At 37.8% G+C, this 18,127-nt stretch overlaps 1 protein-coding gene across 1 annotated transcript in view; it reads right to left on the bottom strand.

Moving 5' to 3' along the window:
- Positions 1 to 2,030: 2,030 nt before the first annotated feature.
- Positions 2,031 to 18,127, bottom strand: part of LOC109040304 (long-chain fatty acid transport protein 4) — a 53,373-nt gene continuing 37,276 nt past the window's right edge. The window contains exons 4-7 of the mRNA XM_019056195.2: positions 15,212 to 15,449; positions 14,513 to 14,756; positions 13,293 to 13,494; positions 2,031 to 9,460 (exon numbers count right to left, since the gene is read on the bottom strand). Coding sequence (XP_018911740.1) covers positions 8,522 to 9,460; positions 13,293 to 13,494; positions 14,513 to 14,756; positions 15,212 to 15,449 — 1,623 coding nt within the window. The 3' untranslated portion in view covers positions 2,031 to 8,521. The remainder of the gene's footprint in view (positions 9,461 to 13,292; positions 13,495 to 14,512; positions 14,757 to 15,211; positions 15,450 to 18,127) is intronic.

Consider the following 18,127-nt stretch of genomic DNA (forward strand, 5'->3'; position numbering starts at 1 on the left):
TTTGATGAATAAGCGGACCTTCGGGTTTTTTTATGTAATCAAGCTGCCTCTCTGTTTTAAAGTTAGAAAAAGAGCGCAAAGGCATTCAGCACCCTAAAATCGACTTTTGATCAAGGATACCATTAGTCAAAAGTAAGGGCAACTTAGTGTCTTAGTTACCTATCGTATTTTAGATTCTACGATTGTTTTTAGAAGTACATACTTACCACTGATTTTAAATATTTTGAGCATACATTCTTTATTTTTGTAATTCATCAGTGAAGACAGCAGTATAGCTGCAATTTCCAAAATTTCGAAATTGAGCTACTTTCAGAATCTGACTGGTCCAATTTGAATAAGCTGACTAATGACAGAATTTTTTTTTTTCTCTTAAAGAAAATAAAAGTTACCCGACCTGTGTCGTCAATTTTTTTGTTCACGATAACTATCGTTAGATTTACGTTAGCTGATTCAAATTTTGTAACTTTGTCCATTTTGGTCTTATGGAGAACTGTATAGATTTTCGGTGAAATCGCATTTACCGTTTACTTATAAACGGTAATAAACGCAAGTGCCCTACTTACGCTGTTTTCCACTAAACTGTTTTTATGAATGTTCCATTCAGAGACAAGAGACCCTCCACTGGCCTCCTAGCGACAGGTGGAAGCTTTTACTTTCGGGGTTTCAACAATTCCTTATGGACAATTAGTAGCGAGCAACAGTCATCACCCTATTTTCGGCTGTTGACTTACCCACATGGTCGATGATGAGCTTCGGATGACGTCATGAGCCAAACAACTTTCCCAAGCGTCGGCCATTTTCGGCTTGTTTGCAAAACGAAACTGCCAACACGTTGTTGAACATCAACCATGTAGGTAAGTCAACAGTAGAATGCTGAAGTCCCGAAAGTAAAAGCTTCCACCATGGCCAAGATACTAGTGGAGGGTCTCTTGTCTCTGGTTCCATTCCTTGGTAACCTTTGTTTGCTATCGGCTGATGTTTTATTTCCATTTCCTGGCCAAGTCAGCGGATTTTATACTTCCTTTTTTTTTTAATTGCTAGGTTAGTTCTAATTTTTTTGCCAGCATTTATTCTACCTCCCCCCCCCTCTCAACTCATTTTTCTAACTCCCGTAGCTGCGCAGCCACCCCCACCCCTCACTACTCGTTTCATTTATACTTCTTTTTTTCTTATGGCATGCCTTGCTCTCCTACCACCATTTCTTCGAGGTTTCATTCATAGGAATAAAATATGGTATTGTAGATCGATCTTCGATGTATCGTTCGATATAAAGCAGGATAAAGAGGGATAAAACGGACTTTCTTGATATTCACAGGGACAAAAGGTAGGAATTTTAAGAAAAGGGAAATAATCAGTGTGAAACGGGGTAGATAAGAATTGAACAGGATAGATAGTGATAAAACAGGGTAATGTTATTGATCTCCGATATATCGTTCGATATAAAATATGATAGACATGGATAAAACGGGATGCATTGATATTAATTGAGTTAAATGGAGGAAGTTTGAGAAAAGGGGAATAATCAGTGTGTAACTGTAAAGATAAGGATAAAGCAGGACCTAATGCTCCCCGTTATTAAATTAATAATTTGTGATGAAGCATCTAGGCCCGTGACTTCAGTCATGGCCTTTCCGCTAGTTTTATATATAACTGAACAAGTTCACATTAGTTTATGAGAGATTTATCTCGGTGCCATCTGGTGCAAATTGTCATCATTTTCTGCAAATTTTAACCCTATTTGTAAGCTATTTATCAAAAACACAACCATGTACTCCATCTTATAAACTTGTGAATTTTCAATCATTTGAATAATTTTTAGGAATTTGTTTCTTTTTTAAGAGAGTCGACAAGTTACAAAGGAACAAAGGATTTGTTCAATATTTACCACTTGGACACTGCATCAAAGCTTAATTTCTAAAGTTACTGCTCTTTTCGGTAACACAGCAGCACACTGAGTGGTTCGTTAAGTATGTAGCATGTAGCTGAATGTGAAGCCAAATAATAGAAAGAAAGTCAAGAAAGAAGACAGGTTTTGGTATGAATGTTTTACTATAAAAACAAAAAATAGAAATCCTTAGATTAGTGATAGCTTCTATTCTTTAAGCTAAAATATTTGTGATTTGCAGCCCTAATTGGGGTTAGTTGTATTTTTTGGAATGCCCTTTACCCATTCCTAAATTCTAGAAATTTAGTAGATTTTTACAAGTTCCCACTTCCTCTCTTGGTTCGTCGTCCAAGTTGTTCATTTGAAAAAGTTCATATCATTCATGGATACATGAATCCATTCTTTCACATGAATTGGTGCCTACACTCAAAATTGTTTTCGGAATTTTCTGGTAATGTACAAACTATGTGTTTTGACAAAATAAAGCATTAAACTACAAAAAATATTTCTCAGAAAGAGAAAACGCATGAAATTACACAATACTTTATTAATTTCTTTTTTCCATTTAACTTGATGCCCAGCATGGAATTACCAAGGCTAGTAATGCAAGCAATGATACTGCAATGTAATATTGAGTAGGCGCTCATTTCTTTGAGTAGCATTTTCTACCCATCGAAGACTGATGTTAAATTTATGTTCCTCCGGGAGCTGAAAGCATGTTACTCTAATTCTTCACAAAAAACATTAGAAAAAGTGCCTGCTGCAAGTGCAAAACTAATTTAATCAAAATATAGATCCAATGAATCAATCGACCATTGACCAACTTGTACAAAAAGCTGGTCTGAAAGACTAAAGTTAGGAAGGAAGCATTAAATTACACCAAAAACTGATGACAGTCATCAGTATCCACTTTTTTTTTTTAATTTTTTCTTTTGCTCTTATTTCATTTTACTATCCCAATTATCTTCAGTTAATGATGTTCTTTCCTTCCTATTCTTATGTCCTGACAATGCACTAGAGTGCAAGAAGCTATAACAAAAATAGTTACACCCTAAACTTTGATTCTCAATTAGACCTTGGTTAATCAATTTTCAATAATGGCTTATCAAACCATCTTCAACTCCACAAACATTAAATTGCAGAGATGACAGCAGTGGGCAGATAAAACGTCCTTTCTTTAGCATTTGGCAGATTGGTTCATCAAATATATCCTTGCCAGTTGTGCAAGTATCTGCGCTATAACCATTTTGGTAAGCAAGGATTGAGTAATTTTTTTAGCTTTCTAACTGTCTATTGCATTTAGAATTGGAAGTAATCGGCCATGTTCATAGTGAATTTTACGTCAAATATATCAAGCAATTCCTCATCGACTCTGAAAGTCGGTTATGAGGTGTACGATCAACCTTCCTGGACTCTTTTTTGCTATTCTCTCCTTTTTCAATTGGGACCAAAAGGAAAGGGAAAATGTCTGGGGGTATAAGTTTTTGGAACTTCTGGTACATCGAGCATCTTTTCATTAGCCTCTTCAGGGCCAAAGAAGCAGGTGCAACATCTCAGACTTCAGTATCTTTTCACTTAATATCTTATGATGCTTCCAGCTAAAGCAAGAGAGCTTTTGCAAGTTGACAATATCATATCTTTAATGGTGAGCTGGTTTTCATTTAGGTGCACTTGGCCAGGGAGAAATGGAATGTAACTAGATTCATACATATTTCCACGTTTGTAACAAGGTGGAGGAATGGTGCTGGGTCCACACCATTTCGCAGGGAAAACGAAGTCAAGAAGTTCCAAAAATTATGATAAGTTTTAAATCTAATAATAATTTTTGGAACTTCTTGGCTTTATTTTCCCCGCGGAATGATGTGGACCCAGCACCATTTCTCCACCTAGTTATATACAGTTCGGGCCACTTCTTGTTTCTTCACATTCCACATTTGTAAACATGACTATGGCAATTCCCGTTCGTCGGCCCACAGATGCTCGATATTTACAAAATACTCTGCATTAGAAAGCCAAATAGTAATCTTCTTGACGATGGATTATTGTTCTTCTCCCTTCCAAAAAATAGCAAGCATAAGTTTAAGGGAACTGATTAACCCAGTTGGCAGGAAATTCTTTGATATATTTGGTAGTAAAATTTAGTTTGAACACACGGTCTGTCACTTACAACTAGACAGCTCAAATGAAATTATTTTCCCACAGCATTATTGGAGTTTATTTTGCAACAAAATTCGTAACTGAAAAAATGGAAATCTCACTGGTTGCACAATCATTGTGGGAGAGCAACCTAGAAGCCATATTTTTGTGGAGCTGAAGAAACACACTTCACTTTTTATTAGTTTAAAGGTGAATATTTAGTATTTTAACCCTACTTAACAGTTCCATGCGGATCAAAGAGAGTTAAGTCACTTTCCATTCAACAGTCTTTTAACAAAGCTTTGAAGGAGGAGAAACCCATCACAAGATTTCACCTGATAAATGCAGTCATCTATGGTCGTTCTAATTACATAGTCAATGTTGGGCATTGACACATTGAATACACTAAACATTATTGAAGCAGAATGTGCAAAGTAGATGAAGACAGTTTGGAATGTGAATGTTGCATCCGCAAACAATGAGTCTGTTGCCCACCAGAGATACAGCGAAGTGTATATACTTTCCACAGATAAAATCAGGATGGGCTCATCAAGAGAAGTCTGAAATCCTCTCTTCAACGCACAATTTGCCAAAGGAGGGCTATCGATAAGGGCCTTTTTTGGCTCTCCCTAGAGGGCCTCTTTTGGCCCCCCCTAGAATCTGGAAATTTATGCGGGTTTTCCAAGTTGACTCAATGTGGTTTACAGAAATAATCATGATTTGGTCCTTAGGCCACTAAAGACATGATAAATGGTTGCCTGAATATTAGCATTTAGCGAAAATGCGTGTTTTTCTATCACTCCGAGGCTTTTTTGACACCGAGCGCATCGTCTAACTAAAACGAGCTTTTGATATGTTATCAAGGAGGCTTTAAGACACATTTTAACCCTGGTTTGGTTTTAGTTAGATGATGCGCTCATAGTTTAAAAAACTTTTTCAAAAGTCGACTTCTAAGGGACATCCGGAAAAATCTTAAGGAAACACGTCTCTACAACTGTATGCATGCTATGTATATTAACGAGGGCAGTTATCAAGCCTTCTTAAACTCTTACATGGAGATTTTTTTCAATTGTAGCAAAAAAAAAAAAAAAACCCTAGGACGTAATTCCGGAAGATTTTTGCAGCTGTCCCTTAGAAGTCTACTTTTGAAAAAGTATTTTTTAACTATGAGCGCATCATATGATAAAACCAAACCAAGGTTAAAATGTATCCTAAAGCCTCCCTGATAACATATTAAAAGCTCGTTTTAGTTACACGATGCGCTCGGTGCCAGAAAAGCCTCGGAGTGATAGAAAAAACACGCATTTTCGCTAAAATATGCCTGCAGACGCATGTTCAGGCGACCGTTTAACACGTATCTAGTGGCCTATGGACCAGATCATGATTATTTCCGTAAACTGCATTGAGTCAACTTGGAAAACCCGCATAAATTTCCAGATTCTAGGGGGGGGGGGGGGGGGGGGCAAAAAAGGCCCTTATCAATACCCCTATTTTGTGAAACATTGTTTTAACTTTCCCTCGTCTGCGGGCAGTTTTTCTAAGTTGCTGGCGACCAAGTTTGCCTTGATAGAGACGTAAGATAACCTCACCTAAAGAAACATCTCCTAAGAATTTGTCCATGAATAATTTTAATTTTTATAAAGCGATTGTTGCCTCCTTGTTTCTTTGTGTTGTTTTCCTTTTCATTGTGTGTCAAAAGCTTTGAATCAATGGAAATCATACACATGGAAAATTTTTAATGGTTTACAAAACTGATTGTTTATTTGGGTTAGGTTTTCTTGCGTCTCTCTCAGCACAAATATGATTAAGGGCCACTATGGAAAACTGCCTATGGTTGCAGGAGGTTGGCAAAGCATGTGACTACGCAGTTGGTTTGCTAATGAGTGCACTTTAGACTTTTTCAAAGTGCATACTATGATTTTATATGATTTAACCTGCACTGCCGTGATAGCGAAGAGAGACATAGATAAGTGCAAAAATAAAGTTGGGAAAAAATAGGCTCAGAAGCGTCTGAGCTTGAGTTGTTGGACAATTTTATAAGAAGGATCCCCCATTCATAGTCAAACTGCCACTGATCACCCTAAAAACTCAGATATCGTGGCCATTATCGAAAATTGACCAATTTTACTAAGAACTATATGAAAAGGGTCTTACTTTTTTCATGTTAGGCAAGACAGCCGTAAGTACTATCTTCTGCATGCGCTGGTGGTTGCACTTTGGACCCACAAACAAATGTTAAGGTTAGAAATCGGCAGAAAAGGGCGCCATTTTAGTTGTAAGTACAACTTATGTTGCTTCTATAACAGAATAATGCCCCTTGCGGCTGCTGTGTCTAAAAAGACATCAATTTTTACTCTCTTATCTCTCATGCAAAAATCTAGTTTCAAGACATACAAATAAGACGAATTTTGCTGTTCCAGCTACATCAGTGATTTTATATGAATAAATTCGACGAGAAAGATTTTAACAAAACTTGATTTCGAAAATTTGAGTTATAGCTCACTTCGCTGTCACAGCAATGTAGAACGTCCATTCACACAGCTGTATCTCTTGTGAGCAACAGACCCGTTCTCAAACAAACTCAGTTTAAAGTAAATAGACCCTGGCTTTGCCAACCGTTCTTGCACACTCGCACTGTCAACCTGAGTCTTTTCTGACCTGTACTTAAAATGTACATAAACTAGAGGTTTTACTACATTTTTTTTTCATTTTTGGAGGGGCTTCCCACCACAGGGTTACACTGCCCCCACCGAAGTTCTCCTTCAGGGTGTGGGATGTGCAAACATTAGTTAGCAAGATTTATAAAAAACCTATAAAAATATAGAGTGATCCCTAAGTCCCACACTCCTTCCATGAATTTTTTTCTAATTGAACAATTGAGTTGAACACTCGGACCCTGAGGCAAAGAGAGGTATGTTTTGTCCCTTCTAAATCGTTGAGGGGCCTTAGGGGGAGAGGGTGGACCCAAACTTTGACTCCAAATGGCAACTCCCATTTTGTGATACATCGTTAGAAAGAGCATAAAAAAAAAAATTTTTGACACTGAGTTCAAGTCTCTTATCACTGGTTCAAAATGACAGCCATTTAACAAGGCGGATGAAGAATGGTGATCGCATTTCGTACCCTCTGGACGTCACACGGTATCGGGTACATCGGGTACATGGGCCGGCCGAGGCCGGGGGAGTCGGCTCAACCTCGAATTGCATGGCAAAAGCCGTACCCTCCTGACGTCACAGTGCTTCAAGATGGCAGCCAAAATCGAAATGCGACCACCATTCTTTATCCGCCTTGGCCATTTAAAGTTAGGCCAAAAAAATATCCTGGGAAACTTTGAACGAATTTGTTGCAAATATACAATTAGGAAGTTCTTTGGATTGACCCGCAGGAATCACATGTTAGTTTTTCAAAATGCTGCTCCTTTTCAAGCTGGCGCGGAGCTTGTGATTTTCCAGGCCTTTGTTCGATTAGCTTCTTATAAGGGAAAAGGGGAATTTTTGAGATGTGTAGCACGAATTTGACAATAGTTTTTCAAACACTTATTCTTCTAATAGATGGTGGCTTTATTCTGGAAAAACTTCAGGACCTTCTAGAAAAACTAGCATATTTTGTGTCCATGCATGACAAATTGCCAAATAATCTGTTCATAGGTTGCTGATTGAGATTCTCATTTCAACCTTATCCAGCCGCCATTTAGAAACAGCGATACCTAAAGTTGACTAGAAGTTGCGTCATTTTTCTAATTCATTTTTATTTTTAACTTCTTGAATTCCTTTTTTTTTTTTTTGCTCTTTCAGCAATGTACCACAAAGTAAAGGTTGCCATTTGAAAAAAAAGTTATGATGATTACCCCCCTCTCCCTCCCCCTCCCACGATTACTGAACGGAAAAAATGAAATTGCTAGAAAAATTGACTGCAATGTTTCAATGTAGATTTCACAACACAAAAATGCTACTTTAACCACCCCCGTGAATAAGTTAACTTACAAAAGTGGTTAAGGTAGCATTTTTCTGTTGTAAAATCTATGTTGAAACATTGCAGTCACTTCTTTTAGCAATTCAATTGTTAAATCAGCAATTTTTTCCGTGTGGACTTCAAGAAGAGGAAAGAGTTCTTCAAAAAAATAACACCCCCCCCCCCCCCCCGTCCTCTTGACCGAACACAGAAAAAGAATAATAAGAGAGGAAAAAAGTCACATAAAAAAAGAGTGACAGGCAGTGATTTGAACATTTTTTCAAAACTCATCATAACACCCTCGGAATAGCACCAAAGTCAATGGTGATTAATTTTTCAAGTATTATTATGAAAGTCTTCACTTCATTACCACAGAAGATAAATGCATAACTTTGCATGCCTCTTTGCAAAAATTGAAAAGAAGAGAAATCCACATCAGAGCACTAGATTGACCATTGGAGTTGATCAAAGTAGGCTAAACCCAACAGGCATAAATGAATGGTCACTTTTTCCATGAGGTAACCGGTAGCATAGACTGAGGCATGAATCTTAAAATCTGATTTGTCCACTTATAATTTGCTGATAAACATCTGCAGTAAGAGGCTGATATTTACTGTCAGAGGCAAGATAAAATAATTTATCCGTAATTTTATTAGGATTATAACCTTCGTCTTGTAGATCTAATTTCTTTAGCTTATAAGTACCAGTCATTTCCACTTGATTTAAAGCTCGGATAAAAAGAGGACGAGCATATGAAGGCAGATTTTTCTTTGTTTGTTGAGCTACAGTTTCAAGGTCTAAAGAATTTGTTGGGTCTAAGATAGCTGCCATGCCAGCCCGCCCTTCAGTTCCATTGATTTCAACACCGTAGACAACACAGTCTCTGTAGGCTGCTGCGTTACTAATCACTCCTTCCACCTCTGATGTCGAGACGTTCTCACCTTTCCATCGGAACGTATCCCCTGTTCTATCTTTGAAGTACAAATAACCAAACTCGTCTGAAACTAGGATGTCTCCTGATAGAAAGGCAGAATCTCCCTTTGAGAAGACATCTCGCACAATTTTCTTCTCGGACTCTTTTTCATTTATGTATCCTAGGAAAGCCCGAGCAGGGTTATTTGGAATTATTTTTCCTATAAATACTCCAGGCTCTCCAGGTTTGCATCGCTGACACAAACCTTCCGCATTTCTCACCGGGTTTCCATTTTCATCCACGCGGATGATAGAGATTGGATATATTGAAGGGACGAGTCTGGAAACAAATCCGATGGCCCCAGTTTTATTGTCAATGTTTGCAATATTTGCATTACCTTCAGTAGCACCATAAAATTCTGCAACCTTAGGAATATTAAATCGAGTTACAAATTCATTCCAAATTTGAGGCCTTAACCCATTTCCATACATCATTCGTAAATTGTGATTCTTATCTTCAGGCTTCTCTGGAGTTGATAACATGTAGCGGCACATTTCTCCAATATACTGACCAACCTGCAATAGGACAAAACAAGGGAATTAACTAGGATCATACTAGAAAATTAATAGACAATGATGAGGTAAACCAATTCCCTCTGCTCTGAGTTTTCATCAGATGATACATAAAAATAGAATATCATCGGAGTTAGCTTCAGGTTTAGAGACCAAGGCAGAAAAGGAGCATTGGAAGAATAGTTCACTAGCCGGTGTCACACTATCAAAATACTCCATCAAAATGTCTTGGTCAAGTCCTGTCATTGGTCCAAGTCATCGAATAAGCCAATCTCAACACCTGACCATGATATTTTCATGGCTAGCTTCGATAGTGTGACACAGGCTCATGAGTGTGCTCGTTGGTTGAGGGCCATCAGAATGAATGGGAATTATAGAGCGCCAGTGACGTCGGCGTTGACGATCGGGAGTACCAGGATCGGGGACTATAGCCTGTGTCACACTATGAAAATACTCAATCAAAATGTCAAGGTCAAGTGCTGCGATTAGTCCAAGTCATCAAATAAGCCAATCACAACACCTGCCCTTGATATTTTGATGGCTAGATTTGATAGTGTGACACAGCCTAATACCTGCAAAAGCTGTTTCATTGGAATATTTCCACTTGATGCTTAAAATTGTCGTTTCCCAGATAAAGGAACGTAACTATACAGGGTGTACCAAAAGTCCTTCCCACCCCTGCTAACTTTTGAACGAATTGAGCTAGGGTGATGAAACTTTGGGAATGTTCCTATCTCAATGGGGACCATCTTTTTGGGGGGTCAAAATTTTGGTCCCCCCTCAGGGAGGGCGCGGGGGACCCCCAACTTTTTTTTTTCAAATGGCAACCCCTATCTTGTGATACATCATTCGAAAGAGCATAAAAAACTAAGAATTTTGGCGCAAACCGCAGATCAATATCTTAATTTTTGACCGAGTTATGATAGGTCAAAGGTCAAATTTGACCTATTTGCAAAAAATCATATTTCCGGTTCAAATTATCGTAGAGAAAAAAATAAAACGGGAAAATTTACCAAATTGTGTCCGCTTTTAAGTAAAAATTGCAGAAATCACTTCGCTGTAATTTTAAGGGGGGGCTCGGACCCCCAAATACGTCAATTCAAAGGTCATTCAATTTTCCCGCGAAAAAAGGCAATTTCCCCTAGATTTGCCTCCACATTATCTCAGTAAGGTCAAAATTAGTTGAAAATTACGTTGGCAAGTCCCCAAATTTCGGGAAAAGTTTAAAAAAAAACGAAATTTAAACGGTCAAATTTAATCACCTTAAATTTCGTTTTTTTTAAACTTTTCCCGAAATTTGGGGACTTGCCAACGTAATGTTGAACTAATTTTGACCTTACTGAGATAATGTGGAGGCAAATCTAGGGGAAATTGCCTTTTTTCGCGGGAAAATTGAATGACCTTTGAATTGACGTATTTGGGGGTCCGAGCCCCCCCTTAAAATTACAGCGAAGTGATTTCTGCAATTTTTACTTAAAAGCGGACACAATTTGGTAAATTTTCCCGTTTTATTTTTTTCTCTATGATAATTTGAACCGGAGTTATGATTTTTTGAAAATAGGTCAAATTTGACCTTTGACCTATCATAACTCGGTCAAAAATTAAGATATTGATCTGCGGTTTGCGCCAAAATTCTTAGTTTTTTATGCTCTTTCGAATGATGTATCACAAGATAGGGGTTGCCATTTGAAAAAAAAAAGTTGGGGGCCCCCCGCGCCCCCCCTGAGGGGGGACCAAAATTTTGACCCCCCCCCCCAAAAGATGGTCCCCTTTGAGATAGGAACATTCCCAAAGTTTCATTACCCTAGCTCAATTCGTTCAAAAGTTAGCAGGGGTGGGACGGACTTTTGGTACACCCTGTATTTCAACATTGCTACATCTCCTGGGTTAGGGAACAACTGACTATGCTCCGCTCAAGGAGGAGGAGACAGGGAAAGAGGGGGTAAGGAGAGAGGATAGACCTGGCAGAAAAAAATCCACATTTTTTCTATGTAATAAAAATGCATTACCTTTTGAAAAAGGGAGAAATACTAAATTGCACAAAAAAGTGAATTTATTTGGTACATCTGGCGTTTAAATTTGGAATCGTTAAATCTTCAGGGTGAGAGAGCTCCTGACACCACACCGCACTGCGCATGGAAAAAAGGATGGGCAAAGGGGAGAGACTGGGCATAAAGTGGAGCAAAACATAAGAATGCCTGGTTCCTACCTTTTTCTGCAACTTATTTTGACTGGATCACTAGTTGTTAAACATTTTGTTTAGAAACTTTCAGAATCATTGGTATTTTCATCATAGAATCTATTTTTAATCTTCCCTTTGTAAATTTGATGACATGATTACATTATTTTTTTTTTTTTTTTTTTTTTTAATTTTTGTTGCAAATGTAAAGAGGAAATTTACTTATAGATAGATTTTACTGGTTTCGGTTAGAATTCCATTAAGAAACTTAGATGTTTAATGGTACTTATGACATAGAATTCATTCCTTACCCAATTTTGGTTCACTTTAGAACATAAATATGCAATTTTTTTTCTCGTTAAAATGTTAATCAAAATGTAGAAATAAGCAATTCTCATTCAAACTGTGTGACATCTCAATTTAATGATTTATCATATTACTGAACGTTATGAAAAAATGTGGAGTTAAAGTTACTGAGATAAATGAAAAATGAGTTTTCCACAATTCTATTAAATTATTTCACATGATTTCAAATATTTTCAAAAATGTGTCACTATGCAAAATCTTTCTCAATTATTTGATACTTTACCTATGACACACAGCCATTGAAGATTATAACTGTGCCTAGGGCAGTTCTACCAGTTGTCGGTCAGCTACCGAAACAGTTCCGTCAAGAAAAAGTTACAATAAGAGCGCTCTTGCCGATAGCGATCAGAATTTTCGGAGCTGACGAAAATAAGCTGTTGCCATTAGTACATCTATTTTAAGCACTGCTGCGCCAGGCAATCTGATAAACCGACACACGAGGCAAAAATGCATTGATTGCGAGCTCTCAAAAAGCTGGCTATTAACGATATCATTGCCACTGTCAGTACTGCCGGCAGTTTCAGTTTCGGTAAGAGACGATGTCCATAGTGTTCCGGCAAGAATCCGTTTGAACACCCCTAACTGTACCTGATAAAGATTTTCATTTTTCTTATCTTCATCTCCACAACAGTACTAACGAAAGTGAGGTCAAAAATGGGTTTTACAATGAAAATACCTCATAGCATCCAAATTTCAGCGAGTAACTCCAACCAGAACTGGTAAAATCCATCTGTGAGTAACTTTTCTTGTTGATACCAACCAAGAGTTTGAAAAAACCTCCAAAATCATGTATTTATGTCAACAAATTACCAAAAGATTATGTGAGTTAGGAAATTGTCTTGGTTTAATTTGAAAGATCAACTGAAAAGCTATAGTCGAAGAGTTTGCCTGTAGAGGGTCGTATTGTAAGATTTGTCTCTGTTCTGAAGATCAATTATACAGCATTCACGAATCTTTGGTAACACATATTATACTTTTATGATGATTCAACTCACCTTTTCGGAATTAGAGGCCAAAATTTGTAAGCTGCATTCTCTAACTTTCAAAAGTGCTGTGCTCAAAACAAGTGTTTTCAAAGAAGCCTTTCTATTGATTGAATTGAAACCAAGATTAACTCAATTGGAAATTGACAAAGTTATGGTCATTTAAGTAAAAAAAAAAAAATCCGGACACCTACTCAGAGTTTAAAAAGACTTTGATAAAGAATAATGACGGCTTTGTAACTGAGAGAAATGAAGGCAATCTACCTAGGTAGAATACCTATTTTGTAATGAAAGAAGAGAAATTTACCGTGCACTCATATTTGACAACATCCAAGAAATACTGTGAGGCTGAAAATTTTTTTCGTATGACAACAGTTGCACCATAAATAACAGCTTGACCTACACACATGGCTCCACCAGCGGTGTGGTATAGTGGAAGTGGAGTGTAAAATCTGTCACTATTTCTGAATCCAACTTGATATGCTATAGCACCCGCCAAAAATAAATACCTGTTAAAAACAACTTGACATAGTAACTCATAATATTCAATAACATTATTAGTCGCACGTCTAATTAAATTTGAGATATGCAACATTGATTAGTCTTAGCTTTTTTAACGTGGGAATCTTCAGCAAAATGTTGAGGCTTGTTCGTAGATTTAGGACGATTTGGTGGCCACCACAGCTCCCAAACCTCGTAAACAAATTGTATCCGTGTGCGCAGACTGGCATTTATAGGAACGCATTCAGCTAATTCATGAGAAAAAGTTTTGTCATTTCCTCTGGACATCCACTTGTAACATTGATGACAAGAAGGTAGGGTCGATGTGCAATCAAAGATCTCATGAATTGATGTACATAGGTTATGCATTTTGAAGGTGAAATTTGCAGGAATAATATTAGGTCATTTTTAGCGGAGGAAAGCACATTAAGTTAAAACTTGATGGGATATTAAATGAATCCCTTCCGCTTTCTTTAAAGGACAGCATGGAATACAAAGATATTCAGCGCTGGGTGAATTTCGATAATTTTTTAAATTATGTTCCTTACGGTCTCCTGGGTAAGATAAGGTTAAATCTTTAAAGTAGCAATCTCGAAAGAGTCTCGTCTGAAGAGTGCACTTTTCATCATTTTAACGAGTGTTATCAAACAAAGAAGTAGCACCGCCCCTAAGTCAAAGGTGCAAAGCCTTTGGTTTTGAACTGAGTTGTCATGCTGTCTTATTCACCCAGCTAGCCTGAGATGCGGAAGTAGGAGCTCATTCTTAGATTACCTTCATTTTTCTCTTTGATGACGTGTGTTGAACCAACTGCTGAAAAATGTACTCTTCAGTCCCAATATTCTCGAGATTGGCACATAATGTTCGATTTTAAAACCTCATCTTAAACAGGAGATTGGAAGGAGCATCATGTAAAAAATTTCAAAATTTAGCCGGCGCCCAATTTCTTAGCCTTCTGTGTGAACTGCTATGGTTTTATATTTAACGAGATGATATAAAAACTAACTGATTCCATTTTTTGAAAATTACCTTGCATTAGTGATTACAGCAGCTTTCGGTAGTCCTGTTGTTCCTGAAGTATAAATGTACAAAAGTTTATCATGGAAACCAATTTTCTCTGTCACTGTAGGAATGGCAGGGGAGGCATCCTGGATCATTGAGTAAATGTCATTGACCAAACATCCATCACCAAATTTTTCAATTTTGGATTCTTTACTACCATTCCAAGAAAAGAGTTGTACATTATTAAGTGTTTCTGCCACTTCTAACACATCTGTAAAACATAAATGCTTTATATCAGTATTTTCAGCACAATTTTTTTTCAGGGTAAAAATCAGTAAACACTTCAGCGATAATTTTAAGTAAAAGGTACCCCACGATCTAAGGGGAGCCATTTATTATTAATACTCAACCTTAGGTGCGCCTTACGGGCAGCAATTCTTTTCGTTCCTGATGCTACCATTTGAGTCTTTAAAATTGAATTCTGAAAACAGTTTGTTTTGGAATTAGAATATTGAAGCTTGACACGGACAGTTGGAGCCATGGGAATCTCATAAAAATTAATTTATTTTAAAGGTTATGAGAGGAGAAAGAATATGTGTCACGGTTGCCGTTGCGATTGCACACCAGGCAATGAAAACCTGCACTGCAAAAGTGCATGTCTCGATTCTTGAAAGTTTTGAGTACGCTGAATGATTAGGCGAAAACTTCATCCATGTTGACTCTTACCTTGCAACAATTCTTCTCCAAAGATAAATGCACTTGCATCCGAAATTTTCACTGAGTGAGACAAGGAGTTTTGACGAAGATTGTAGTTGATGAGAGCTGTAACAACACCTATTTTGGACAAACCAAGCCATATGCACACAAACTCTGGCCTGTTTTCTAACATCAAAGCAACTGCATCTCCTTTTTTGAAGCCTTGGGCTTTGAAGACATTGGCTACTTTATTACTGTATTCTTCTACCTATAACAAAGAAAAGAAACATAAACACCCTTCCGAGCTTTCAGATTTTAAAGAGTAAGGTTAAAAAAGCTTATCCTGGAACATTAGCTTTGCTTCTGACAAAAAATTCAGTCAATACCACAATGGGCCAGTCAAAGTCGGGTGAGATTTGCATGCAAATAGCTTTCCAACTGTTTTCAGTGCAAGAGAGAAATGATGTGCAAATAAATATCGGACAAAAAATTGTTTTCACGATGAAATAATGCTTCCTATAGAGGGATCCTCAAAAACATGTTTGAACCATCCCATTCGTTATCCCCGCCAAATCTTAACATTACATTTCATAGACAGGAAGATGGCGGTGGCAAAGTCAACACATCCCTCAGCTTACTAACAAGACAACACACCGCCATCGTGTGCTCTTCCACGACAGGTTCTGCTGTCATATTGATTGAGATGCGAGATGTTGAGAACCATGTGCGCACATTTCAAACCTTGTTTCCAGCTACCCTAATTTTTGTCACTTATGTGTGAATTTTTTTTCCCGTTCAAGTAATCAAAAACAGTTATGAGAAAAACCATAAGCCTCGCAACTAACTATTATTTTAGAATGACACGATAAAAAAAAGGACTTCACTGACCCATTAGTGGGATTTCTGCTCCATCATCATTTTACTCCCATTACTTCCCTTGATCGCCAACTCAAAATGAGGCAACTGCCATATTTTCAGATAAATTGGATTGCATTTTGCAAAAAGGAACCAAGAGCATTCTAATGTTGCTAGGCTTGTACAACTTACATTCTTTGCAATACGATTATTGAAAGCATGCAAAAAATTAAATTTTCAAAGGTAATTTTCGTCATGAATTTGTAGTTTATTCAGAGTGAAGATGAATCTTCTTGAGATGATCAGTTTATATTTGCAAGGTAAACAAAGTTGCACAAGCTTAGCGACATTGGAATGCTCTTGGTTCCTTTTTGCAAAATGCAATCCAATTGGTCCATTACAGTAAAAGGTATTGGTCCATTACAGTAAAAGGTAGGTTTTTGGGTCATTCCATGCCAACTGGTGCCACTTAAAAAAATGACCCCCTCAAAATTTGATGAAATTTGACTTACTTCATATTCATGCATAGCTCAGTTAAAATCCAAAATTTTAAGTTGATTCAAGCTTCCGTGGGGCTTTTATTGGACACTGAAAGTTCGTGAAAGTTGGTCTCTTACGATGGATGTTGCCACTTCATTGATGTATAACTCCAGAACGATTTGTCCGAAATCAACCGTTCTGGCATGAATGGAAAGCCCTGAGAAAGAGCTGTTCAGACAGGTACAACAAAATTAGTCAGAGCTCGAAGTTTGTTTCCGGTGCAAATTTTAGTTTTTAAATTGCTACAACTCAAAATCGGACTTTTTGATTTCGTTGAAAATTTCGTGAGAGGTTGATGATACTGTCGCCTAAGCATGTGCAAATTTTTAGAGTGGAGACTCGCTGGATTCAGAAGTTATACAGCAAAAAAAGTTGCATAGCTGAGCTCACTTTAGCGCCCGCGAGTGCGTGAATTCCGTCTGCAAGACAGGGCTTGCAAAAGCAATATTGCCAGTTTGATCGTGTGCAACAAGGGCTTATCCGTTCTTGACAGGTCAATTTGGCAACAACGCTTTCGCAATCCCAGTCTCGCAGCTGGATTTCCGGGAATTCACCGACTCACGGGCGCTAAAGCGAGCCCCGCAACTTTTTTTCAGTACCAGTATCATCAACCTCTCACGAAATTTTCAACGAAATCAAAAGGTTCGATTTTGAGTTGTGGCAATGTAAAAATTGAAATTGGCACCAGGAAAAGATTTTGAGTTATGCCCAATTTTGCTGTACATGTCTGAAAAGCTCTTTTTCAGGGCTTTTCAACTATACAAGAAGGGTTGATTTTTTAGAAACCTTTTGCGAACTTCCAGTGTCTAATAAAAGCCCAACAGGAGCTTGAATCAACTTAAATTTTGGGTTTAAACTTAGCTGTGCATGGACATTAAGTATGTCAAAGAGCCGTATGCAAAAACGACATTTTTCGCCCCCCCCCACTAGAATTTATTCAAACTTCGTCTATCAGTTACTAATACTGGAGCGCTTCTTTCCCCAAATTTTCAGACCCCCAAAAAATTTTGGGGGGGCGCTAGGGGGGGTGGAAGTCAAAACCTGCGACCCTCGATATCTTCCGAACGAAACAAGATATTGAGGCCCGGTTTGGACGAAAAATCGTCTAAAAATCGTCGTAGCGCTATTTTAGAGGCCCACTGAGCGCCGACCGGCCGCTCAGTGGTCCTGTATGGAGCTGTAATTTTAAAAACGTGAATTTTTTGGAAGTATCTGTAATTTCTGGACTCAGCGACCCTCAAGAGTCCCTAATAATACATTTTGCTCAGTTTGAACATTAAATCTGGTTTAATAACAGTCAAATCCAACTTTTTTGCGCGCGAAAATCGGTCGGCGCGCGTTGAGCGGAAACTTCAATCGATCATATCTCCGGAACCGTTCGGTTCCCCAGCTTATAAGACCACTCGTTGGATGCGGAAAAAGACGAACAATTTAAAAAACTGGTTTTGGTTCAAATCAAAAAATGTGAAATTTCAGTTTAATCTGTTTAAAAGAAATTGTTTTTCCTCAAAAACTGAAAAAAGCACATAAGTTAAGTTAAAAATTTAATTT

Source organism: Bemisia tabaci, chromosome 1 (genome assembly GCF_918797505.1).
Source record: "Bemisia tabaci chromosome 1, PGI_BMITA_v3".
In the NCBI taxonomy this organism is placed as follows: Eukaryota; Metazoa; Arthropoda; class Insecta; order Hemiptera; family Aleyrodidae; genus Bemisia; species Bemisia tabaci.